General features: G+C 39.1%; 4 protein-coding genes across 5 annotated transcripts; 1 reads left to right on the top strand and 3 right to left on the bottom strand.

Moving 5' to 3' along the window:
- Window positions 1-658: 658 nt before the first annotated feature.
- On the bottom strand, window positions 659-2,898 carry LOC140774567 (putative pectinesterase/pectinesterase inhibitor 45). The gene is made up of 3 exons (XM_073117607.1): window positions 2,378-2,898; window positions 1,581-2,158; window positions 659-1,459 (listed from the first exon to the last, which is right to left on the bottom strand). The coding sequence occupies exons 1-3, from the start codon at window positions 2,815-2,817 to the stop codon at window positions 765-767; spliced, it is 1,713 nt and encodes a 570-aa protein (XP_072973708.1). The 5' UTR covers window positions 2,818-2,898; the 3' UTR covers window positions 659-764.
- Window positions 2,899-7,056: 4,158 nt separating this feature from the next.
- Window positions 7,057-9,471, bottom strand: LOC140775054 (laccase-15-like). The gene is made up of 6 exons (XM_073118295.1): window positions 9,358-9,471; window positions 8,920-9,071; window positions 8,606-8,850; window positions 8,374-8,499; window positions 7,339-8,259; window positions 7,057-7,187 (listed from the first exon to the last, which is right to left on the bottom strand). Exons 1-6 carry the CDS (start codon window positions 9,469-9,471, stop codon window positions 7,057-7,059), a joined length of 1,689 nt encoding a protein of 562 aa, XP_072974396.1.
- Window positions 9,472-17,905: 8,434 nt separating this feature from the next.
- On the bottom strand, window positions 17,906-19,561 carry LOC140773822 (uncharacterized). Of its 2 annotated transcripts, none has more exons than XM_073116581.1 (5): window positions 19,117-19,561; window positions 18,959-19,009; window positions 18,715-18,848; window positions 18,410-18,501; window positions 17,906-18,329 (listed from the first exon to the last, which is right to left on the bottom strand). In XM_073116581.1, the coding sequence occupies exons 1-5, from the start codon at window positions 19,459-19,461 to the stop codon at window positions 18,142-18,144; spliced, it is 810 nt and encodes a 269-aa protein (XP_072972682.1). In that variant the 5' UTR covers window positions 19,462-19,561; the 3' UTR covers window positions 17,906-18,141. The 2 variants fall into 2 exon arrangements, with proteins under 2 accessions (XP_072972682.1, XP_072972683.1); XM_073116582.1 differs by having other exon boundaries at window positions 17,906-18,318.
- Window positions 19,562-22,880: 3,319 nt separating this feature from the next.
- Window positions 22,881-25,374, top strand: LOC140773987 (phenolic glucoside malonyltransferase 2-like). The gene is made up of 2 exons (XM_073116795.1): window positions 22,881-23,561; window positions 24,573-25,374. The coding sequence occupies exons 1-2, from the start codon at window positions 22,887-22,889 to the stop codon at window positions 25,233-25,235; spliced, it is 1,338 nt and encodes a 445-aa protein (XP_072972896.1). The 5' UTR covers window positions 22,881-22,886; the 3' UTR covers window positions 25,236-25,374.
- Window positions 25,375-26,237: the final 863 nt, after the last annotated feature.

Genomic DNA, 26,237 nt, shown 5'->3' with positions numbered 1-26,237 from the left:
AGAACTTGGTCTGATATATTCCTTGATCTTATGAAGATAGAGATGATGGTGACACTGTTGCTTTTGAACCTAGCATGCATGCAAACACACGTACGTCCATGATCGATGTACGTGATTTGATCCATGTAAGAGGAGTATTAATAGTGACTAAATCAAAGAAGTGATCGAGTTGAACAAGTACGTTTATTAAGCATAGTTTTCTTTCTTTTGGGGCACTTTGGAAAAATTAATGCATCAAGTTAAAAAAAAAAAGAATGACATTTGCTGAGCAAATTAAGTGGAGGCCTGGATATTGGATTCTCTACAGTCAAAGTGGTACTAATCATTTGTAACAAGGAACAAATATATCTCCTCGTATCCTTCTGAATATGTTGCTAATTGAGCTCTAAAAATATGGCTAGCTAACTCTTCTAGCCTATTATATCCGCGTTTTTTCAATCGACATATTAGTTGGATTCCACTAAATAATTGTAGGACGTTGGCATAGAGTGTGCATCTTTCTTCTTCTTCTTCGACATAATATAAATTACGTTAATTATGACCGACCAAAAGAGTAATAGTAGAGATTATAAATGAATTCCTCATTCTCCTTTGAAGTAACAATATTAATTAATAAACAATTCCACACACTGAAATGTCGATGGTTTAATTTCTTCTCTTTCTCTTTCTCTCTTTGATCATCTCTTAACTCTTTCTCTACACCACCACCTTTGCAGGCCTGCATCCATGCATGCACGTAGCCACCACTATACGTTCCAACCTTGTCAGTGCTTAAGCCCAAGGATACTGGGAACTCCAGTATACTTCAACCAGAGGTTTCCATTAATGAAGGGTGTCACCGTAAACTTCTGTGCCTCTCCCCTGCCTATCACATGAAACCCAGGCCAATTCACTCTCTTGCTCGTCCCGGCCCCGGGTCCCCGGTTGCCGTACTCAGCGTAATACAAAGTCTTCAGAGCGAAATCTCCGTCCCACGGCATCCACCCTGCCGGCTTGATTAGGTCACCGATGAGGGACTCCATCACCACCGTCCTCGAGTACTGCTTCCACGGCCTCCCGAGGTAGCTGGGGATCTTGAAGCGGTCGGGGAAGAGGCGGCGGTCGGGCACGATGCGCGAGTTTTGGATGACGATGCCGCTAACCTGGTTGGCCTCCGTCCGGCCGTTTGCAGTGACGGTGTTCTGCTGGTTATCGAGAGGGCGGCGGACGAGGATGAGGCAGTTCTGGAGCACGACGGCGGAGTTGCCGAAGATGAAGTCGACGGTGCCTGAGATGACACAATTGCGGAAGAAGTGACGGCGCGCCTGGGAGTAGAGCGTGTCTTGGTAGCCGTCCATGCGGACGTTGAAGAAGGCGCAGTTGTCGCCCTGGACGCGGAGGGCGACCGCCTGGTGTCCCTGTGGCCCGGCCGTGTTGCTGAACCCCATGTACTTACAGATGAACCCAGAAGCCTCCACAGCTGCGTATTAGTTTAAGCTTTCAGAGTAAATCAATAAATTAACATAGTATCAGAAGAGAACTTGATTTCTCAAACAGCTTAAACTCTCAAGAGTAATTCATAAGTTAAACGAGCAACTCACCAAAGGTGGCGGTATTGAAGGTGGCATAACCACCGGTGTTGCTTCTACTTCCAACAACCCTAGTCTTTTTAGGCCCATCACCATACATGTAAATGTTTGGCTTATCCTTAGTGATGAGAACATTCTCGTTGTAGACTCCTGCCTTCACGTATATCACATACCTCCCCTTGTTTTTCTTCGGGACTGCGTTAATGGCATCGTTGATGCTCTTAAAGTTTCCACTCCCATCCTTCGCCACCACCGCGTTAGGCCTTAGCTTATGACTGTTGCCTGCCGCCAAGAGCTTTCGGTCGCCGGCCGAGAGCCACTTCGGGTACCCGGACTCGTCCATCTCGTAGACGGAATCCTCCTCGTGGCCGAGAAGCCGGCGACGGGAGACACTCTTGATCATCGGAAGGTTGAGGCTCTGCGCCAAAGAGTTGAGGCTCGTGACTATGGCGAGCGCGTTGCTGCTGAGCTCCGTCGAGTTCTGGACGACGGTCTGCATCGCCGCCTTGAGCTGCGGGTCCTGGAAGCCATCGACGCAGTTGTCTTGGAACGTCATGATGGCCGTGAGCCAATGTCTCAGGTCATCCGTCCTGTTATTATATTTTAAAAAAAAATTCAATACCATCGTTCTTTTAAACATTTAATATTGATATTAGAGCATGAGATCCTAATTAATTCAATACATCGTTCTTTTAAACATTTAATATTGATATTAGAGCATGAGATCCTAATTAATTCAATACCATCGTTCTTTTAAACATTTAATATTGATATTAGAGCATGAGATCCTAATTAGTTAACCGGATCACCTGTTCAGAAAGTCCTGGAGGTTCCCTGCCAACTCGAAGATCGACTCTAAGTCGGCGGCGGCATCTCCCAGAAGCTTCTTGCAGTCCTCGGACGCGTCCTTCGTTATCGAATCGTTGACTCCCTTGCCGACGTCCGACGACTTGCTTAGCGTGTCCTGGACCTCGTCGAGAGCGACCTTGATCACCGACTTGATTAGGTCAGCGGTATTAGTCGATCCATTGGTGGCGACGGTGAGGGTTTGCTCGCACGCCTTGCGGTAGAGCGTCGGGGCGCAGAAGGCGGCGATCGACTTGGTGGAGCTGAGGAGGGGGTCGCCGGAGGGCGCGGTGAAGTCGTCACCAATCTTGTGCGATGACCGGCTCACCATCGCGACTATGCCGACCACCGCCGCCACAAGGAGGATGGCCGAGGCCGAACCTATGAGGACCTTCTTCCCCATTGTGTGATCTAAATTAAATTATCCTCAAGATCGATCCACTTTATTAGATGCAATGGAGAGGAAGGGAGAATATATAGAATATACCGGAGCCGGAGGCCCCCCAAGAATATTGTTGTTAGCTGAGGATGATCGGGGGTTATAAGGGGAGGTTATATAGGAATAGAAGAGTGGCTTAGGATAAAGAAGTGGACACGACTCGTTTGGAAGTTGAGAGGAACGGTTAGAAATTGGCGGGCAATGGAGTGCTTCAGCTCTTTGGCCTTATCTCCTATCTATTCATGGACCAGAGTTCCGGGTCTATGGGGCCTAATACTAGTAAACAAATTAATGGTGCTCTCACAAATGATTAACGCGTTAACACCCCTAAATTTGGCTTCTAATGAGAACTTTATTTAGGGTCTAATTGGAAAATTACTTCACAATTCTAATCGGATGTTTTCACTTAAACTGAAATAGATATTAGATCACTTCTTGTCCATAGCCTCTCCTTTTCCATTGTGTGATCACTCCCACGTCTATCATTTGTGCGTGGACATATAATTTTATATTTATATTTAATTCTTTTCACTCTTTATTCAACGGTTATAATTATATAAGACTTTATAACCAAAAGTGCATCACTTTCTAAGAGTAAAGTAGTATGTTTATTTTCTTCGTTTTATGTATGTGATCTCATAAGTCAAAATAGAATTTTCCAGTTAACCTTAATTTTTGAAAATGATTAGGTCAATGCTCCTTAAATTAAATTAGTAGGTCATAAAAGATTCAAAAATCAGAAAAATATAATATTTTGGTAGTAAATTCATCGAATATCAGCTTTAATGGTTTTATGAGAAGATTTGAAATTATAAACCCTTATCATGGATTGGTAAGATATGAGTATATGACCACTAAATTAATGTGTCGTGTTTGTCAAATTTTAGGTTTTGATAGATCTATCGATAGAATTATATTTTAGTAGTTTGTCTACATGTACAAAAACATATCCATTGTTAATTAAGTACCTTTCATGGCATCAAAATATGAACTTGATACCATGATTTGACGCAAGAAACAAAGCCTCGATTTTGTCACCTTCGACAACAATAGGATTTCGTTAGTTAGTGCGTAAATCGACCGTGGTGACATATGCATCTATAAATCCATTAGCTTTTCACCTACCAAGCACAACATACAAGACATCTAGAGGCTAAAATGGAACGCGATAGAAAATTAAATGCCACCAAGTCATGAAGCCAAAACCTACTAAATGCTCATAGAGGCAAGTAATTAATTACCTCCGACCCACTAGTGCATCTTCACCACCCCCCCCAAATTAAACCTTTAATCTCGTAATTAAATTTGAACCCCAACCAAAGAAACAAACAAAAGAAGAAGAAGAAGAGAAGAGCAACGCGTCAACGACGTCCTTCGATTTTCGAGTCGTGTCAGTGACCTCGAGCAACGAGAACCGGCACGTGTACTTCTACTATAGTTTTTTTTTAAGGCCTTGTGCAGTTCTCTTCATGACTACTCTGAATAGAGAGAGCGAGAGAGAGAGAGGTATTGGAAATTGGGAGGTGTGGAAATGGGGACATTGGAGAGGCAGCCATCCATCGATAGCGAGCCACCAATGGTAGACATTGAGGAGCCACCAACCTTAAACCATCAGGAAATGAAACGTGCAAGGGTATATTTTATATATATATATATAGACTCTATTCTAGTTGTTACATATATTAATATAAGTTAGTTATGCGCAAAACTTTACTAAAATTTGATGTTTATTATTCTTGCTTTTATCTTATTTTTTTTCATTTCTTGCATGCCATGAAGTTGGGGAGAGGGTAACTCATGTTGATGCTCTTGTTTGAAGAATAATGGAGATGCAATTAAAAAAGGGCCTGTGGACTTATGATCCATCGTATATGTTCTACTAGATGTAGTTGGCTAGTAATTTTCTAATTTGGGTGCATTGATATTGTAGGAGGTAATGTCGTTTTCGAATAGTTAATCAAACCGATCTTCTATTACGACAATTTATCATATCATTGTCGGATAATTTTTTTCTCGAACATTGTTGGAATTGATCGCTTACGACAAAAATAAGATTATATATTTAGATAATTTCAATCTATGCATGCTATAGGCTCTTATTTGTTATTCTTGTTATTATAGGAATTTTATGACAATTTCTGAAGCAACAATCAAAGAGAGGGTTTATTATCTTTGGTGGTTGATGTAAATACGTTGTTGCATGTAAGCAAATTGGACATAGTATTTTTCTCTGATAATAGTACTACTCATTGATAAATTTCAGTAAGTGTTCAATTTGGGTATAAGAATCTCACCATGCAATATACACAATTTCAAAAGTGGAAGTCTATAGGCAAGTGCATGCAAGTCATAAATGACCTGGTATGTCAGAGTGATACAACATGCTATTTTTGGTAGCACATCTAGCTAGTTTTAGATAATTTTTCTTTGTGATGATAAATTCCTACTTTATTCTGATTGTGAAAATTAAGACCCATAAAAGAAAAGATTGGATCGTTGCATGTGAATTATATATAATATGTATGTATGTAGATATTAAATGACTTTAATTTATATGCTTAAGTAATATGTTTAAGTGATGTAAAAAAAATCTTCTTCAATAGGAGGAGGCCATGCGCATACTGAAAACCTTGGGTCCGGAGGAGGCTCTAAAGTACTTCACCCAGGTAATGAATGCTCTCTGACTTGGAAGTTCCCATTCTTCTGCAAAGTGCTAAAATATAATCAAAATTTGAATTACTTGACAAACTAATACTTACATTCATGATCATGGAGGTACGAAATTAGACAGAAAATATATTTAACTATATATATATGTTCATATAATTCCAGAGTTGTTCGCTTATTTGATGGTTTTTAATGACTGTTAGGGTTTAAAGCTGAAGGCTGACAAGGTTAATGAAGCAAAGACGGTGGACGTGACAAACACAGCAAAGTTGGATGAAGAAAGCAAGCCCACAAAAAATTCCGCAGTGATCTTCTCTCCCCCTCCTCCTCCTCCTGCGACTGAGTTAGAGGAATAGCTTCAGGTTCCTTTTGGCTTTGTACTGCTAGTCATGTAATGGGTCGTCTACTTTTGAGAGCTAGTTGCGAGCTAGCATTATGTTAAACAAGTAAGAACGATTCACATGCAACATTTGAAGTACTCCTTTGCAGTTTATCTTAAATTTTGAGTAAATATAGGTACTGCATGCATGTGGAACGAGCTATGATAATATAATAAAACCCAAGTACCTTAACTCATGACCTGGCTAGCTAGATGTTGGATGACACCCAGAGTTCCCCCAAACACTTCACTAGGGCTGAGGAATTTTATAAAGATCTAGTGAAGTAATTTGAGGGAAACCCTAGTGGACAACCAACCATGGGCCTCCATCAAATCCTATATATATATATGAGTGGAGTTGAGCCTTAATGAAGTGTATGAGGGAACTCCTGAGTGAGGACAATCAACTTCCTCTTTGGTTTTGCTCAATAACATCTCCCATGGAGGTCTTCTTATAGTAGGGTTTACACTAGTGTAACCAAGATGAGCAACCTTGTACCTAGCCGCATTTGTAGCCAAGGTGGAGGACATGGAATATTGTAGATTGATTGATTGATCCTTTTGTCATTGTCAACCCTCTCAGAGATATCATGCAAAGGAACATGGACAAGTAGGAGAGAATGGCTTATCACATCTGCACCATGTATTCAATCATACGTATGCCTTCCATCGCCACACAAGATCGCATTCGGGCGATTAACGAAGATGCGCAGAGCGATATCATTTGTTAGATATGCCACGATCCATCATTCTTTGTTTCAGAGGAATAGTTCATGCATCAAATATTCTTACCCTCTTTGCGATACCAAAGGATGGCAACAGTTAGCTTTGTGACCACTAAGGGTGATTCGCTGATTCTTCTATCATACATGAGGTGAGAAAGGTGTCTAGGTTCAACGAATGTAGTAGCTGTCCATAAACTTTAGAATGTATTTTCTAAGCATAGAATAATACGATGTATCTACCATATATAATCTTATATACGTACATTCTCTTATATAAAGAAATTAATATAACGTACTCCATTGACAACCACTTGAATCAAAGCAAATCAAAGCGCATCGAATCCGAAAAGAAAAACAATTTAATTGCTTAGACTTCCAAAATAAGTTGTTGTAAAGCTAAATTAGAGATACACTTAAAATCCAATTGCTTCTTTAGCAAGGGGGCATGTAAGATGGGCGAGATAACATCCTCTCTGATGGAGAGATTCCATTCTTCACTATGAACGCGGTCGTCATTCCCCACGTAAGATGGCGTTCCAAGTGGCAGTGCAAGTACCATACACCTATATATATATATATAGAGAGAGAGAGAGAGAGAGAGAGAGATACATATATATCACATATCTAACATAAAGTTTAGCAATATATAAAATACACCTATGAGCGAGGAATTTGGGAAACCAAAAAAAAAAAAAACTACAACATGAAACTTACCGGGATTATTTGCCCTGAATCTGATAGCCACCCAACCATTCCTTGGAACTTCCGCTGTATTCTTCTTAGGAGGATCCACATAATTATACCCAAGAGGATCTCTTTTCCGATCAAAATTCCCAAATCCTCTCCCCATCACGTAGAAACTATACCCATGCAAGTGCAACGGATGGTCCTCAGCCAACACTAGTGAAGTCCCTTGGAATACAATCTCAACCCTAGCCCCATAATTCAATACCCTAACCCTAGTCCCCATGCTCGGCACGAGCAACCTCGTCGGCTGATCATCCGCCGTGAAGTTATAATACAACGGCGGTTTACTCGGGAAAGTGGTGGTAAAAAACCCCTTCGTGTGATAGTAGTAAGCTTCAAGTATGTCCACCTTAGGGAACTCAAAGCTATTGTTGTTCAAGCTTGCTTTAAGGATTGTGCCATTCTTGATGCTGTTCACCGATACCGTGATGTACATGCGTCGATCGATGTCTTTCGGGACGTTGACTGGGTAGTTTTTATCTGCTAAGCTTCGTAATTTTACGTCAAATTTTGTGGCGGCATCGGTGTCGTTGTAGTACGGAAGGTAAGGGAAAGATGGAGAGGAAGAGGAGGTGTGGTGGTTTGTTTTGTAGTGTAAGATGGCCGTGGTGGTGTTAGGGTTGAAGTCCGTGGGCTGATAGCTAAAGCTTCTGGCTGCCATGTAGTAGAGCTCGTTAGGATTTTTGTTAGCTTCTAATAGAAGGTCCATGCTTTCTCCTGGAGCTATCATGATGAAGTCAGTGGTGAAGGGTTTAGTGTAGCTGCCGTCAGAGCCGACGACAGTGAGCCGGTGGCGAGAGATGGAGAAGAACACGCCATTGCTCAATCCTGCATTGATAACTCGAAGGAGGTATCTTTTGCCATGATCTACTTGCATTCTAAAAGTACCTAAGAAGAAGGAAAAATAGTAGTACAAATATTAGAAATCTATTATTTCCCAAGTCCTCTCTCAATCTCTCAAAAGAGAGAGATGGAAAAAAAAAAAAAACCCTTGTCAACTACCTGACTTGGAACAAGGGTATTGATGACCAGGTTGACCATTAATAGTCCACGCATCTGAAACTGGAATCGATAGACCCTTTAATGTGTTCTCATATATCTCCCTCATATCCAGCTTCCACCACTCTCCTGCAGGACCCCAAAAAAAAAGTTGCTCGTAAAAAAGTAACACTAATATAGAGGACATTTAAGTTTCTTATATGAAGGTAATAATTAAGTTACACTAAGTAAGTACCAAGTATAAGGATAAATTCCTTATGGAAGTTTGGAAATGGGTAAGAGGAAGTAGCATTCGGATAGACTACGATTGCTCCATGTACAGTTGCTCGAGTCCAATCGCTATGTGCATGCCACCAAATCGTTCCTTCTTCTGAGGAGAGAGTAAGCACGTAGATAAACTTATTCCCAGGTCTTATCGGGCACTGCGTGATGTACTCAGGACCATCCGACCATGGATTCCGAGGCTGTTTAACTCCATGCCTGCACTTAGAATGTTTTTAATTTGATCTTCCAATTGGAATTCGAGTAGGAGAAAGAAAGTATAATTACCAGTGTAGCGTGATATTATCGTGTGCATGGTTGTTAACTTTGACGATGATTGTATCCCCTTTGCTAGCATACAAGGTTGGACCAGGAAATTTCCCGTTGATGGTCAAGATGTGTTTGGTTTGGCAAAGTCGAGTGTAAGGCGTTGATCTCACCTACATAAGCAGTATATTTTAATTTCTTTTATCTAGAATTCATATATATATATATATATATATATATATATATATATATATATATATATATAATTACTTGTTAGTAATATTTATATTTTTGAGCCCCATATCTAATTTGGATTTTATGGTCAAGAAACATCATCAAGGTGTATCAAAGATCGATAGAACATATCGTCAAAATCAAAATTGATTTTTTTTTGAAAAACAAACTCTTGTGCAGTCTATGTAAAATGTAATTAACCCAACAGAGATTAAATCTACTTACATTGAACACATAATTGTGCGTCTCGCACCAAATCGAGCCAAAAAGGAGACCCTGCAACAAAACAAGCTTCAACAATACTTCACCTCGCAATTCACTACTTCTCCGCGGCCCCATTTCTTGCAACACTACCACAGGCTTCTCTCTTACGTACTGCAATCTTTTTGACTTATTGGCTCTTATTTATAAAGTCCTTGGGGTCGAATTAATTTAATCGAGTTATAGTGCGAGCCCTGGCTCAACAACTTCCTAAGTTTGAGTGAGTAAATTCTAGTCGAACCTAACAAGTTTCCAGTTTTAAGTACTAGTGTCAAGTGGGTAGAGATAGCTCCATGCATTTAAAGCTCCATCCCTATTATTCCTGTCCATTTGTCATTTGTAGTAGTGGCATGCGCACTTTGGCTACATTGGTGTCTATCTGCTACTCAAGGAACGTTAGGTGCTTAACCAACTAGAAATTGCATCAAATTTGTTTACTTATCCCAGTCTTGTCTGCTACTAGGATAGCTATATCTCCTCTCCTTCCATAAGAGCTTTCACTAGTTGACATGACCTCTCTCTCTCTCTCTCTCTTGGTGTGTGCATATATATTTTTTACTTGATTCAATCAAAAGCTCTGTTCTTTTCAATTCGATTCACCTGAGTACTACCAAGATAACACAGTGAAGCATGACACTCATTAAATTACAAGTGACTGGTAGGCATCATTATTTCTGACTTTTTCTAATTTCAGTAGCTATACAATATGATACATTCCTTGAGTGGCAATATATATTATTTTCTTCCTACCGAATCAACTTAATGTAGCTAAACATTGCTTTAGGTCAAGATGACACAATAAAGCTAGCAATTGATGAAAAAGGAATACATAGATCTGCTTTTACAAACTAAGCGTGGAGTTTTGCCAACTTTTATCTCATTTTTTAATCAATCTCTCAACAAACAGGAGAGCTTATTCTACCCATATCTTAGTTAGAACTCATGCAGGAAGTCTTCTCTATCCCCCAATAGGTATCTGTACACGTCTAACTAAATGGTGATTGAGACAATTATGACAATAAAATTTATTTCTACACCTAGAAGCTTTTATGACTTAGAAATTTGACCTAATTAACAACAAAGATTAGATATATATGTAGAGTCAATAATTCAATTCATAAGGGCTGAACGTTATAAAACCAAATAGTTGTAATCAACTGACTTCTATAATACAGCTATATATCTACTGACTGGTATATATCTCAGTATAGGTGAGACGCTCCCTCACTGAGATGTTGGGAGTACTTAAACTTTCATTAGATATACCGTCATTTAAGGTGGCCTCTAGTGGCAAAATATGGGTAATATGAAACTTTCTCTTCTTCTTGCAACAAGTGACGAGGTGTTTATACAGAATTTGCAAGATGACCCAGGTTGCCTAGATTGTAACAACGGTGATCAGCTTTATATTTTGAGGATGGTCGTCTCCACGTTTAATGCACAGAGGCGTTGAGAAAACGATAAAATAAAACTTTAATCCATGGATTCACTAATGAATACACCTATCCCAAAGAAGAAGGTGCTTCTCAAGAAGAGAACAATGCTAAGTTGACCTAATTCCTTCATTTGTCAAACTGCGCATAGGATTTTTGTTTGTAGCTAGCTCATTGCTTGGTCAACCTCTCAACAAACAAGCAGGACAGCTCATTATATTCTACCCACACGAACGCCCCCAGTAATTAGCCAAGAACGTGTAACAACTAATTTTGGTGTCGATATATTAATTCAACTCAAACCCTAGCTAGCCAAGAAGCATTCTTGAATTTAGACCTAACAACTGGTCAGTCGGATTCTCGCTACGGGGGTGTAGTAGTTGAGTTCACATATATATATATACTTGGGTCGAAACGTTCTAAAATTAAATAATAAGGTTGTACTAATTCTAACTTAAAATAAGAGAATTTTATACAGAACTTTATATATTGTCCGAAAAATAATAGACAATAATTAAGGTCATATGTGTCATTGCATCCGACCAACCGTTCGATTTCGTCGCTATAAATACTCGTGGGGCAATGGTTAACCATACATAAGAAGAAAAGAGCAGTACGTCGTAGTAGTATAGCATGGAGAAAGGAGATCAAAGCTCAACTGGTCCAAAGTCTACTTCTTCGCCAAAAGATAATGGAAATGTAAACTCTCTCTCTCTCTCTCTCAGATTTTCATCTACTTATCTCATTCCATTACGTATTGATTCTAATGTGCAGACAGACGCTGGTATTACGAGCCAAGGAAACCAGACCGTGACGCCGGTACCTCGCTCTCAGGTTTCTTTTTTATTAAACAAAAAAAATATATATGGTCTTTCATTTTGAACTACAAATACACACACACACACACACACACGTAGTAACGTATGTTTCTTCGTTCATGGGTGCTTCTAGTGAGAAAGAAACATCTAAAGCAAGAGAGGGGAAAACTTAAAACGATAACGATGACAACAACTCCATGGCAAACCCTCGTCAACTTAGTTCCTCTCGTCCAAAATAAGATGTGATCAATTAAAGCTTCGATTGTTTTAGTATATTTGTCTTTTGTTGTTTTACTTGCTATAATTTATTATCATAGTTGTAGTGTAATGGGTATTATGGGGTCTGTGCATGTCTCTCTTAAAATAATTTAATTTCTCTTTTTGAGTTCATGTATGTCAATAACTTCTTGTATATATACAGGACATGAGGGTCTTTTGAGAAAGTGCCGTTACTCGGCTATCAGATCTCTCAGCCTACCAATATATAAACATATATATACAAAAAATGAACTATGATCTTATCATAGTCCACCAAAATATAATTGAGCAAAGGATACCTTTCGTCAGATTTGTTAAGGAATAGTGCCTTTTTTATAAGAAAATTCGAAGCATGCAGCTCAAAGGTAAATACAAACAATGAGGTATGGATCACCATATATTCATAAGCTCAAAGTAACTTAATAGAACTTGTTGAAAATATTTCAATTTGGTTTATCTCTTCTCTCATTTTTAGAGTTAGAAACGGAATGGGAAAAAGATGTGCATACTATGACCATATAATTTTGTAAGCATATTTTGTAAGTAGATGGAACTCATATACCCACGAGAATTGACTCGGCAAAAATGAATTAGTTGTGGTAAGAGAAGTACCCAAGACTTGTTCATGTACTTGGCTAAGAAGGACGACAATTTGAATGGTGTCATATTGCAACCGACCCACCGATCATAAATACTCGTGCAATGGTACTTAATTAAACATAGTATTAGTAGAAAGGATGAAGACAGAAGTAGATCAAAAGAAATTAATGGCGGAATCCATCTCAACTGCTTATCGTTGTTGCTTGCCCATGGCTACTATTCCTCCAGAAAAAGATATTAATGGAAATGGAATTACTGTACACGTCTCTCTCTCTCTCTCTCATTCCACTATATATGTATTGGTTGATTCTAACGTGCAGATCAAAGACAAGCAATCATCTGGCCCAGATAAAGGAACTCAAAATGATAGCAGCACCAGCAGCAACAACAATAACAATAACGATAACAACAGCAAATTCTCGACAAATTCAGCAGGGCCTACTGCGCCACGTCCAGATCAAGGACCGCCACCCCAGCACAACTCGGAACCATCTGAATCAGAGAAGTAAAATGTAAAGCGATTACTTACCAACAGGGCAAACTCTCCGAGAGAAGAAGATGTGATCAATGAAGATAAAGAAAGAAAGAAAGAAAAAATTTAGTAGAGTGGTTTTTCCTTTTAATTGTTATAGATGTTGTAATATTTGTTACCTATAAACACCTATGGTTAAGTGTCCTTTTAGTACCTCTTTTGTATTATTTTACTGTCCAGTGTCTATATATAAACAAGACATGCATGCCGAAGTCCATGATGACCGAGTGCTCATAGTGGGTGACCGCGTTGTCCGAGTTTTCCACAAGGAAAAACGAGAATGTGCGCGTTGACTGAGTCTTCACAAGGAAAAAAGAGAACCATAACTAAGTAAATTCAACTACGGCTCTTCCTCTATGATCTTCCATTAGAATAAGTAAAAGAATGAGGTTAAGGTATGTAGATCTTAAAACTCTACTCAAAATCCATATCCACCTCGTCCATAGTTCTGTGATTAAGGATCGATATATTATATATCGACGTATTCTTTGACTTTCTTCCTCTTGACTGTAATTTTAATCTCAAGGAATATAATCGTCAAATTTAAAAGATTTATTTTTTGGATAAAATTAAAAGATTTAACTTTGACATAACATATTATAATAAGATATTAATTATTCCACCACTAATTAGAGGGCAGTTGCATGCCTGGGTGGCTTTAGAACGTCCAAGATTTTCGGAGAAGGAAAATTAGTTCAACAATAATTCTCTAAAAATTGTTGCTTTCATTACACACTCAACAATGATATTTTTTCCCTAGTCCTATTGAAATAGTGGGGTGGGATTCATCCTTCCTACCTCACTGGGTTCCCCAATTAACATCAGTCGGCATGGCATCTAACCACCACTCTATTATTATGGTCGTTGAGATAATCAGCTTCCCGGAGGCCCTCTTTTACATTCGTCTGTATAGACTTGATTTATTGATGCTTGTCAACATTTTTAATTAACGGTCACCATTCGACTTCTTAGCCCACTGCTGCGATATCATTGATGATTGTGTATATTTTTCTTTTTTAAAAATTTATCAATCATATTTACCACGAGACTAATCAATCAATTGACTGACTTGCAAACTCTCTTTTGGTTACTGGCGTCAGCGGTGGTTGTTGTGATTGGGGAAGCTAATTAATCTAATTCCTTCTTATCAAAAAAACAAAATAAAATAAAGATATCTATTACTTCACTCTTTTGTTTTGCTTCTAATATATATATAACACTCTCACTTAATTTTACCCTAACACACCTATCGAATAGTGAATATCTCTTTACTTTTAAAATAAAAAAAATAAAAATGCCTATTACAGTACCTTTCATTTAACGTCCGTTTTTATTTCTACCTTCATGCTCATGGATACTAATGTCTTACGCATCTGTATATTTCCATTTAGAAAATTAATGTCAAAATATTTTAGGCATTAAAAGTAAAATACAAGGAGGAATCGAAGGATAAATATCTATATATTAAAATTTAAATGGTAATAAAAATAAAATATGGCTGTTTTTTTTATTAAAAAAAATTCTAAAAATTATCTTCTATCAGCAACCTGAATATTTGACCTAGTCATCATATGCTTCTCCAGATTTGGCAGGGTAGTCGAGCTGAAAAGTTCGATGGTTTATGTGGTTGACGTAGTAAGTAGTAACCGAGCCCATGCGGAAGCACATGAGTTGACTTGGAAGAAAAGTCATCGTACGACCCAATACTTGTATGTACATTTGACTAGAAATTAAGGACGATATGGGATTGGGATTGGGATTGGGATTGGTACCAAATCAAGCAGACGGTCATAGGAATAAGATATGACCCACAGATTTGATCGAGTCAAAAGAATAAGAGATATTCATTACTCCTCTATAAATAACGAGTAGGAGGCCAGAGAGAGAGAGTAAGAAAGCAATTAAGAAAAGAAATGGAGAAAGCCTCCCTAGCCAAAGAACTGGTTTCCCTTCGCTCTTCTCTGCTGCAGTTCGTAGCAAGAGCTTGGGGCATGCAGAGATTTTTCAGCTATCCCAAGAGTACTACTTCCCCAGCTACTGCTCAAGAAGTAAAGAATGCAACGACAACAATCGTACGTAAACACATCCCTCTCTCTCTCTCTCTAACAATGGAAGTTTCATTCTAATGGAACTCCGCTGTTGATCTCACTTTGGATGAACTATAAATTTGTAAATATTTTCTTTTCCTCTCTCTCTCTCTCTCTCTCTCTCACACACACACACACACACAAACGCATGAACATATGTAGAGAGTTGTGGATTCCACTATATAACGAATATTATTGCTATGTTGGTAGGTCGTCTCACTTCATTAATTGACCAATTTTGTGTGTTGTATAACATGCAGGAAGGTGTTTCAACCGTCCATAGGATGAGTAGGTCAAGTACGCCAGTGCGTCCACCTCCAACAGGAGGAAGTGGCCAGCACAACTGAGACCACAATGAATTCTTCAATTTTAATTTACACTTTACTGCAAGTCTACCTGCAAGGAGTAGTACTTAATTCCTTTTCTTTAGATAAGTGTTGTTAGAGAGAGAGAGAAAGTGAGAGTGAGAATTACTTCTTACTGTCCACGATGTATTTCTCATGTTGCTACATCTCAATTATTAAATTTCGCCTCCTGCCCATCAAGCTTATAAACTCAAATGCACAGCGATTTCACAGAGAGAGAGAGAGAGAGAGAGAGAGAGAGAGAGAGAGAGAATGGGGTTTGAAAGATCTAAAAAAATGACGAGGAAGGAGAAAAAAATATTACTAACAATAATTCGAATATTTTTCTCCTCCTTTGGATTATAAATCAAGCAATAAGAGTTACAATGCTCCAACTTGCCACATGATAACGTTCCTATGGGAATTTTTTTTTTAAATTACCATGCAGGAGGCCCTAAAGCTTTTAATACTCCCAGTTGATCCTTATTTGAGCTTATTAAAACAGAGATAAAGAAAAAGGCATCCTATATGAGTAAGAAAAGGGTTGTTTCCTATGAAAAAATGAGTTAATATTTACAGAGTAGTTCAAATTTTTACTAGTACATTAACTCTTTTACCCCTGAGTCTTGGCTTTGCTTGTTTCTCTTCTTAGATGAGTTATTAGAAGGTGAAAGAGTCATTATAAGAAAATAGATTTGAAGTTGTTTTGCATATAGTAAAAACTGTTCTCTAAATATCAATTCCTATATTAAAATAAAAATAAAACTTCCTTTCATCCAAACACCCACATAGAAATTCTTTTCTATCCCTCTTAATTTATCCTAAGAAAATCCTGTCAGAATTTGGGCTACCCAAACAGGCACTTAGGCTTACGCCGAGGGAACGACCATTGATGCAGTCTTTTACAGCTTCACTTTCATATTACCTTTGTTATGCATAATTATATATAGGATATGCATTATTTGAGATTAAAATGATACAGAGCTTCCAATAATGTTCAAAATTCGAATCTGATAGTCTTCAAATTGACTGCAATATTTAAAATTTAAACAACCTCTTCCCCTCTCAGTTTGTCGTTGATGACATAATTATCACACCTGCTCCCATTGTTTGAACACATCACGGTTTTATACTTAGTCTGCCCTCTCTTGCAAAAACCAGCTACTGATGTCAGGATTTTGCAAGATCGTGTTATGATCAGCAAAGTCAACACTTGTTGAGGTCATCAGATCACTTGTACATATTTCAAATTTCTTACAACAGCAACACAATAAAGAATTATTAAAGGAGGGGAAAAAAATAATAAGGTGGGCATGAAGCTCTGAAGCTAAGGAGCATAATGCACTGCAAAAGCCTATGTAACTTGGAATACCAAAATATCTCTCATTAGAAGAAAAAAAAAACCTCATTTCTGAAAACTAGCAATCATGAATCTTGCCAAGACGATAAAACTGCAGCTAATTCAATATATATGATGTGAGTAATAACAACTCTTTCAGACATAGTTTCACTCAGGAGGGGGGGGGGGGGGGGGGGGGAGGAGAAAGTTATATGAAGCAAGTTAGGAGTCAAAGGAAGCTAAACAAGAACAAGTGGGATTTACAAACAAATGGTTGACTTTGAAAGTTGATAATGAGAGGCGCCTTACTGCTCCCTGTGGCGATAAGCAAGCACTAGGACTATAGCTAACAAGACTCACAGATCTCCCAAATTAAGTTGGTGCCGCATGTTCTTGACCATAGATTAGTCCAGTCTACACTACACTCTGTTCATATACAAAATATCTCCTAGAGTCTAAATTAATCCATTACAAAGCAAGATTGCAACAGCGCATAAAGAAGTAAACAAAGTTCCAATGTTACTGCCTTTCAACTGATCAATATTGGTGTAAGAACTAAGAGGACACTTCAAAAGACAACATTGGATCACATATTTGTGATCACCATACAGTGTTGGTGGTCAGCTTGTACAAGAAACCACATACTCACACAAACATATTGTTGGATCACCTGGCTAAGAATTCCTCATTGCTTTTGTTTTCACTTTGAACATGCAAAATGATCTCAACTATGGAACAACCAGACTCTTGTGTGTTAGAATCACAAAACTTGAAAGCAGAAGCATTTAAGATCCTCCAATACAAGATCTCAAGCGGCAAATAGTTTTAACTGAGTACCTATAGGAGCCAGATACAATAACAAATCCCACCAAATATGCCAACATCTTAGTGCAACAAAAGGACCACATGAGTGCCCATTCATTGTCACAACTCTTTTACCTCAAAAGGTCTATTCCATAGTCAATACTACTTTTAATTGAGTCATTGCATGGTAAAATTGTTGAGAGTGGATAATTCCATTCAACTACTTCCTTTGACCTCCAGAGATCTACAGAAAGCTATTTTTAATCGTCATTACAGGCTAAAAATGTTGACAATTGTACCTTTCAACTCTCCTTTGCACTAATTTATTCGAGCATTTCTAAAACAGGAACTTGTTCATGATAGAGAGACACAACAGAAGTTGTCAATGGAGAGAACCATTACCAAAGAAACAAGGCCACAGACTAAATGGCATATTTAGGCTACTCACGACATTAGTTTGAGGGCTGTGACCAGTTGAAGTGAATGCTTTGCCTCTGATGCTGAAAATTTTGTCATAAGGTCATGCCTTGAGTTCAGACTGAACGTTTTTGCCGATGTGAGGATAGAAAGTTTAGTGCCCACCTAGCAAAGTGGGTAATGCTAAACATCACCCCAAAAACTGCACGTCCCTTCATAATCCCCTCCCGCAAGTTCCTTGCTGTTCTAGCTAGTTTCGGCCCTTCTATCTCGTTCCTCGGGATTTCTTTCCCCTGCACCGATACTAATCAAGTGAAGGAGTGATTCCAACCATCGGACTGCTGCTACAAATCTAGCAAATTGACTACAAGAACAATAACTAACCCATTGGCCCCATAGTAGTGAGACGACGCAGTCTGTCCTCAGCTACACGAACAACTCGAGTGGAGCTTCTAACACCTTGTGTTATCTCTTGGCTACAGAAGAAAGCAAAAGGATCACTACAGGACTTTACAACCAGGATAAACAACTTTAGGAAACAAAATCGATGCAAAAGGGCATTCACCTTAACTCGGAGGTTTCTAAGAAGAGATCAGTACCATATGTCAAAATGCAAGAATGAAAGAAACATGAACATATGACCAAAAACGATTAATATGTTTATTCAGGAACAATCATTAATGTCTCACCCCAGGTCACTGAGTTCCATCGTTAGGTCGCTAATCTCCATTCCAGAAAGCCTAACTGCAGCCATAGTATCTGGAAGCTCTTCCGCTGTGACATCCAACAGCTTCTCAAGTGACTCCGCCGCCTTCTTAAAAGCCTACATTTTTTTTTTCCGGAACAGGGATTACAAGCTACTATCACTCAAACCTCACTGAGAACAACAAATCAAGTTTAATCACGAAAAATAAAAATAAAACAATAACAGACCAAAATGGTGGGAATTGCAGAGAAGAAAAGCCATGACGCAGATATAGCAACCTGCAACATTAGACAACGGTAGGAGGAGACCAAGAAATTCTGAGGCTATTTACTTCAAAACTTAAATAAAAATTGCAGCTTTTATAAAAAGAATGTATCAATCATACCGCGCAGGCAGTCACGTTGAGGAAAAAGATGTGCTTGCGGCCGAGATTCCACCGCGTCAGCTCAACAGAGTTCGGAGATCCCACGGAAGACGTGAGATCAGAGGTGGAATTGGAGGAGGAAGCGGAAAGGGGAGAAGGAAAAGCCAGTGAGGAGAAGGCGAGGGTGGGTTCGAGCCCGCGGTTACTAGCTACAGCCTCCGCCATAATTCCTTGAGGGTTATTGGATTGGGTGGATTTAAGAAGAATTAGAGAATGGCAAGAAGTGGAGGTAGAGGAGGAGAAGGGGAAAGTACAAAGACGAGAAGAAGGGGCGTGGAATTTGGCGGAGGGAGGAAGAAGGGACATGGCTGCGCTGCTCTGAGGAGCGATACCAACGAGGTCTCTTCCTAATTCATATCACGAAAACTGTCATTTTTTTTTTCCTAATCAAGAACTGTCACTCCGTATCCAGAAGACTAGAAGTCTAGAACTCTAGAACTCTAGATTGGATAATACTTGGATCCAAATCGGAAAGCTCCGACACTGCCTGAAAGTTTTGGGCCTCAACTGGGCTTATCGGCCCAGCAACTTTGCAAGCGTTATTAATTATTATTGTGCTTAATCTTATGCCATTTTGATTTTTATTAACTATTTTATTCTCAACTTCTCTCCTTTCCTTTTCTTTAGAAAAATGAATAAGAAAATAGTCTTAGAGCAGCTAATATATGATCACTTGTCTCAGAATGTTTTCTTTTCCAGATGGAGCGCAGTTGTTAAGTTACCTTCTAATTATACTTGCGTGGGGTAAAAAACATTGGTGCTTTTGGACTGTTTGACTGCAATAATTCTCTGGCTGTTAGTACGAATTAGGTGTCGTGATCTGTTTTGGTTCGCTGGTCTAAGAATCATTACTTGCTTGACTCTATTCTGTGTTCTCCACTTGTTTGAACAGAGTGGTGATGAATTTTTAGAGCTTTGATTAATCCATTTATTTCATCATAATTTGGACGTACCACAGCAGTGTACTACGTTACATATCCAGTGTAAATATATGTCGTCGTGATGAGAAATGAAGGTGAACAATGCTCAAAGGTTGATAAAGAAACCAGTGAATTTAGTGAAGATGGATTCTTTTTTCCTTTGTTTTTTGAGGTAGAAAGCAGTGTAGGACATAATTTTTTTAAGGTAGTCCGGTGGTTGTGTAGTATTTTGTGAGCTTCACAAAAGAAATATTTTATTTTTTTTTAACAGATAAAAGTTTACTGATTGATAGCACTACATAGGTGAAGATGTATGTTTCATCTTTAGACCATTGAAGAATTTTGTTTCGTATTTATCTCCTGCTAAAATTTTGTTTGTATTCGATGTGTATTTAAACTCACTTAAGATATGATTCGTATTCAATTAATATTTATATATTTTTTATTAAAATATAATTTTAAATTTTACTATTTATTCAAATTTTGTATTTAAATATATATCTAGAGTAACAATATAAATGATAATATGGGTCTCGACCCATATTCGATCCATTTTCTCCCGCCTAGCTGAGAAGCGTAGATGCTAGGTAGGGATGCAAACTAGCTAAGCTTGAGCTAACCAGCTTTAGTTTAGGTTTAGTTTGAAATTAATTTTGAGCTGAGTTTGATATCTAGTCTTCACATAGCTCAAATCGAATGGAGCTAGCCCCAGTTGAGCTTGAGCCTAATTAGAGGAGGCGGCTGCAACTATAGCGCAGGGGTGTAAACGAACCCATCTAACCGAGCCTAAGTGAGCCGACTTCACAATTTCAAGCCAATAATAAGCAATTTCAATCTTAAACAATTCAAACCAAATTCCGAGTTAGCCTAATTAATCAAATTAAATTAAGCTTAATTTAGGCTTGAATCAAGCTAAAATAAAACCTAATTAAAAAATATAAACTAATAAAATTAAAATTTAAACTAAATTTTATAAAATTAGAGCAAGTAATAATTCACTAAAGTAAATCTTAGAATATAATAGAATTATAATATAGTATAAAAAAAGCATTACTCATATTATATATATTATAATTACTTTGAGTCTTATCGAACTTATTTGATTGAGTTTGACTCATAATCAAGCTTAGTTCGAAATTATTTTCAAACTTATTTCAAAGATCAAGTCTGGCTCTAACTCATTTTTCTAGCCAAGCTCGAGACTTTGAGCCGGCTTGATTATTTTGACATCGCTAATTCTAGAGGAAAGCACACGCAGCCTTACCTTCGTCGCCACCATAACCAAAGCCCTCTTCACCATCTCCAACAGCCCCGGAGGAGCGTCTCTAGTGGTGCTCTTACCATCGTCTATGGCATCCGATTGGGTCTTGTGTACATGGTGATGCTCGCCGTCATGTCCTTCAACGAAGAGCATGCTCAGGTGGTGGGCCATGCACGACCCAGTACTAGTGATGAAGAGGCTAATAATAAAAGCACCTCCAAGGAGGCTTACGGCAAATGGGACCGGGTGATAGTAGAGTCCGATGCTGCCACTCTTATCAGGATATCCCAAGGGAGAGACAACACAGCCCTTGGCGGCTAAGAGGGATAATACAAGAGTGTTGCTTGATGTTGATGTCCTTCAGAAAAATCAAATTATTGCACATATATAGAGAAGCAAATAGGGCAGCAAATTGGCTGGCTAAGCTAGGTAAGAAAATCGCTACCGGATCTATTTGGGGTAGCTCAGATAGAATACCTTTGGATCTGAAGTTGCTTTTCGTATAAGATAGGTTGTTGGGCACTGAATAGGGCCGAGATGTAAACATTAGCTGAAGTTTTATCTCATTATCAATATAAAAAAAACAAATAAAAAAGCACATCCGAAGACTAGATGGGCTTATGGTTTGTGATAGGATGACAACAGTGCCTTTGTGATCCTGACATACTAAACCCGTAGCTCTCAGTTTGATTATAAAAACCTCCAACAATTTTTATGGTTTTCCTCAGACGCACTGGAGTATCGGATTCCTTCTCGATACCAGCCTTGTCTTTTAGCTCCATATTTTGAGTTTGGCACACCGAGCTACATATTTATTAAAATAATAATATAATATATATTATTATATTAGTTATTATAAATTACTTAATAGGTTATCTTAGTATTATTATTTTTTAATAAAAATATATAGTTAGAAAACTCTCATCGAGATCTTTAAAATAAGATTATTATATTCAATAGTTTCAGATATAATTTTTAATTACTAAATTTTTAATTAAACACATCGAAACTATATTACAGGAAATAAACATCGAAATAAGCATTACATGTCATTAACTAAAAATATCAAAATTACATTACATAAAATAAGCAGAAATTAACCAAACATAATAAAAATAAGATAGAGAGACTCTCATTTTGAGCTTTAAAATACACTGATTGAACCCTTATGGTAAATGCACGAAAATGGTGGAATATAAATTTTAATATAATTTTTATTTGATGTATTTCATATTTGATATATTTCATAGCTAATGTATTTTAATATTTAATATTTAAATTAGAAATAATTTTGAGTAATTATATTTTAGAATATATAATTTATTAGACTTATATTTATAAATAATACAAAATTTATTAGGTAATTTTAATATTTTTAAAAAGTTAATGAAGAATATTTGACTCTCGGGTTAATTCGAAAAGTAAAAAAATGGCCTCGGACTTCTCTTTTTCCGATTAAAAACAAAGAAATGATATTTTACTTTGCTCCTCTCTATAAATTATCGATACCTTCCTCCCTTATCCTTCAAACTGCGTCCACAAGGCCCAGAATGTCGCAGGTGCGAATTGTAAAAACCACCCACGTCCCGCTCCTTCAATTCCCCGCCCCTCCCCTCGACCTCATCAAGCTCTCCTGCTTCGACGCGCCATGGGTCGGGCTACCCCCGATCCAACGGCTGCTCTTGTTCACCGCCTCCGATCACCTCCCCCCCTTCCCTTCCCTCCTCGAATCGCTCAAATCCTCTCTCTCTGCTACTCTTATCCGCTACTTCGCGCTCGCAGGTAAGCTCACCTACCTCGAGGAGACAGCCGACATCGCGATCGACTGCTCCCCCGCCGGCGTTGGCGCAGGGGTCGCGTTCGCCGAGGCGGAGGCCGACGGGGACGCCAGCCGGCTCGCCGCGGGCGAGGAGCACGACGTGGAGGCGTTCGTGAGGCTGGTGCCGGAGATGACGGCGACGAATCTGCCGGCGCCGGTGATGGCGGTGCAGGTGACGGGGTTCACCGGCGGCGGGGTGGCGGTGGGGATCGCCATGCACCACGCGTTGGCCGACGGCCGGGCGTTATGGAGGTTCATGGAGGCGTGGACGAAGTGCTGCCGCGGAGAGGTAGACGAAGAAGGCCGCCGTGAGAAACCCTCGTTCGACCGTGCGGTGATCAGACATCCGAATGGCGAGGAAGTCGCGAGAGGGTTGTTGAGAATGGTGGCGCCGGACTTGCCAAGGGTACGTATACTATACTCCGCCATTCCAATAAATAAATAAAATAGCCCTTTCTTCCGAGCCGGTATATTGTTCGGAAGTTGCGCACACTGATTTAGGAGCTGGTACCGAATACTATAATCTTCAAATTAGAATTATATATTTTAGAGAGGTATTAAAATATTTATCCTGCGTATATAAAACACATTTCTTTCTAAGATGCCTGCGATTGGTAACTCCAAATATGACAAATCTATTACGACGATGAAGTCAGCTTCTCGTCCTTTTATCAGTGTCGTGATCCACTTTTTATGTTGGTGATCTATGGGAGGTGTAATATGGAACAAAATGAAGATAAGAAAATCTGACAAAAGGATGTCATCTCACTGGGCACGGCACCACGTAGTGCTTTGTTTTTTTTGGACATCATACATTAAATTTTTCTCCCCCCTCTCCTCCCCACCACACTCTTCCTACATCTTCCGTCTCTCTTCTTTCTATGTTTTTCCTCCGAATTATTTTCAGATATCCAAGCAAGACAATACTAAGAAAAAAAATCCAGGTAAGATCTACGTTTAAATTCCTATAGAAAATTTTGTCCACCTAAATAGGCCCCTATAGTTATGTCCGTCGTTTTCTTTACTCATTTCATGGCTGAGTGGTTATAAGTTGGGACTATCGAAATCTTAACATAACAAACATTGTTTGCCCTCTTTTTGGAAATTTTATGAATTTCATGAGTAGTTTTAAATTATGACTATTGAAAGCGAAACCTAGAAATTAATTAAGCACGTCTTTCCGTTTATTTGTAACTTTTTCTTTCTTTCTTTCTTTCTTTCTTTCTTCTTTATTTTCTGCATATCACCACCACACCACCTCTATATAATAGTATCTGAATAGATGATAGCCTCATATTTATTAAACAATATCAACTCAAAGTTTCTCAATACTGTTAACATAGTGACAAAAATGCTCTTCTCGAGCCTACGCCTGCAGTACTGTTGCTTGACATGAAAATTACTAATTTTATCGTAGCTCATATCTAATTTGCACTCAAGTGGCCGCTTCAAACTCGCCCGGAGAACCTTTACACTCGACTCCCAACGGATCCAACTCCTGAAGCAACGCATTCTCCAGCTCGGCGCGACCCACAAGTCGTCGCCGACTTCCCCTCCCTCCAGGTTTGTCTCCATCGCGGCCCAGGCCTGGACCGCCTTCGTCAGATCCAAGTCAATGAACCCGACCGACGACACCTACCTCGTCTTCCTCGCCGACTGTCGAACCCGGCTCGACCCCCCGGTTGAGGAGGGTTACTTCGGTAATTGTGTCAGGTGGTGCCTCGTCTCCGCCATCGCCGGCGATCTTTCCGGCGAGGACGGGATCTTCTCCGCCGCCTCGGCGATCCAGAAGACCGTGAGGGAGGTGTCGGAGAACCCACTCGAAAGGTACCATAACTGGATGGAGCGAATATTCCAGCTGCCGCTTAATCGGCTAGCCAACGTGGCGGCCTCGCCCCAGTTCAAGGTTTATGAAACGGACTTCGGGTGGGGTAAACCTGACCGTGTCGAGTTGGTCTCGATGAACCACGACGGGGAGATAGCGTTGGCTGCGTCTAAGGATGAGGGTGGCGTTCAGGTTTCCGTGTCGCTGAATCCGATGCATATGGAGGGGTTTAAGGGTCATTTCCTTAATTTTTAATATTAAATAGTTGAATAAGTGTCGTTGAATAAGGATAAGACTACTATAAGAGTCGAGCTATTTTTACTTCTGCTTATTGTGTTTATGCGTCTCTTCCCATATCCAAGAGTCATGATTATAGTGAAGAGATTTTTACGTCCTTCTAAGTGCAAATATGATGCTTCTCTCTCTCTCTCTCTCTCTCTCTCTCTCTCTCTCTCTCTCTCTCTCTCTCTCTCTCTCTCTCTCTCTCTCTCTCTCTCTCTCTCTCTCTCTCTCTCTCTCTCTCTCTCTCTCTCTCTATATATATATATATATATATATATATCTGTAAGTATATATATGTAAATTTTGGCTTACATTTAGAAAACAAACTTTTGTTTCAACAATAATTTCCCAGCATGCTTTTATTCTTTCTTTTTCATATATACTCCCCCCACACTCTCTCTCTTATATGTAAAAGATGAAAGGAAAGTTGAGCAAAAAGAATTCATCATGCTCTATATAAGATTCCAGACAAGAAAGAACTAAACTTGAGAAGCCACTAAATATTTGAAATAGATAGTGCTTAGTTATTTAACTACTTAATAAGAGAATATAAGCCAAAGCATTAACGTACGAACAAATATGTGTGTGTGTGTGTGTTTTCTTAATTACCTCTGTTATAAACTTGAAGCCACTAAAAAAGTTTTCGTAGATGTTATTATCTCTGTTATAGTAAAGAATCAAGCATGAGGGGCAAAGAGCCTAAAGTCAACGTACAGATTCTCGGTGATCCGACAGTCGAACAAACACAGCATTATGAATACCCAAAAGGTTAAAGAAACCTTTTGGAAAATCTAACCTAAGAAACAGAAAGAAAATGAAAACGCTCAAGGAACTAGCAGGCCCGCACTCGTTGGCGGATCATTCGGTAGAGATGGAGGATCCAGCAAGACGCCACGACCTGAGCTAGAGATTTGGCGGCGCTGGCTCAACCTCTCCACAACCCTTCTCCAACCAGCCCAAGTGCCTCACACACCC

Source organism: Typha angustifolia, chromosome 13 (genome assembly GCF_048772165.1).
Source record: "Typha angustifolia cultivar Huaian chromosome 13, ASM4877216v1, whole genome shotgun sequence".
In the NCBI taxonomy this organism is placed as follows: Eukaryota; Viridiplantae; Streptophyta; class Magnoliopsida; order Poales; family Typhaceae; genus Typha; species Typha angustifolia.
The sequence above is the reverse complement of the archived record's forward strand: the minus strand, read 5'-3'. Positions and strand labels throughout refer to the sequence as shown.

What these genes read in the sequence shown, in the direction of transcription:
- LOC140774567 (XM_073117607.1), bottom strand. Translation starts at nt 2,817, where the DNA reads ATGGGGAAGAAGGTCCTCATAGGTTCGGCCTCGGCCATCCTCCTTGTG. An exon ending in CTCCAGGACTTTCTGAACAG is followed by an intron (nt 2,159 to 2,377) that starts GTGATCCGGTTA and finishes ATATAATAACAG; the next exon opens with GACGGATGACCTGAGACATT. An exon ending in CTTCAATACCGCCACCTTTG is followed by an intron (nt 1,460 to 1,580) that starts GTGAGTTGCTCG and finishes ACTAATACGCAG; the next exon opens with CTGTGGAGGCTTCTGGGTTC.
- LOC140775054 (XM_073118295.1), bottom strand. Translation starts at nt 9,471, where the DNA reads ATGGGGCCGCGGAGAAGTAGTGAATTGCGAGGTGAAGTATTGTTGAAG. An exon ending in GGAATTTATCCTTATACTTG is followed by an intron (nt 8,500 to 8,605) that starts GTACTTACTTAG and finishes GGGGTCCTGCAG; the next exon opens with GAGAGTGGTGGAAGCTGGAT. An exon ending in ATTCAGGGCAAATAATCCCG is followed by an intron (nt 7,188 to 7,338) that starts GTAAGTTTCATG and finishes ATATATATATAG; the next exon opens with GTGTATGGTACTTGCACTGC.
- LOC140773822 (XM_073116581.1), bottom strand. Translation starts at nt 19,461, where the DNA reads ATGTCCCTTCTTCCTCCCTCCGCCAAATTCCACGCCCCTTCTTCTCGT. An exon ending in TCAACGTGACTGCCTGCGCG is followed by an intron (nt 19,010 to 19,116) that starts GTATGATTGATA and finishes CTAATGTTGCAG; the next exon opens with GTTGCTATATCTGCGTCATG. An exon ending in CACTACTATGGGGCCAATGG is followed by an intron (nt 18,330 to 18,409) that starts GTTAGTTATTGT and finishes TCACTTGATTAG; the next exon opens with TATCGGTGCAGGGGAAAGAA.
- LOC140773987 (XM_073116795.1), top strand. Translation starts at nt 22,887, where the DNA reads ATGTCGCAGGTGCGAATTGTAAAAACCACCCACGTCCCGCTCCTTCAA. An exon ending in TGGCGCCGGACTTGCCAAGG is followed by an intron (nt 23,562 to 24,572) that starts GTACGTATACTA and finishes ATTTTATCGTAG; the next exon opens with CTCATATCTAATTTGCACTC.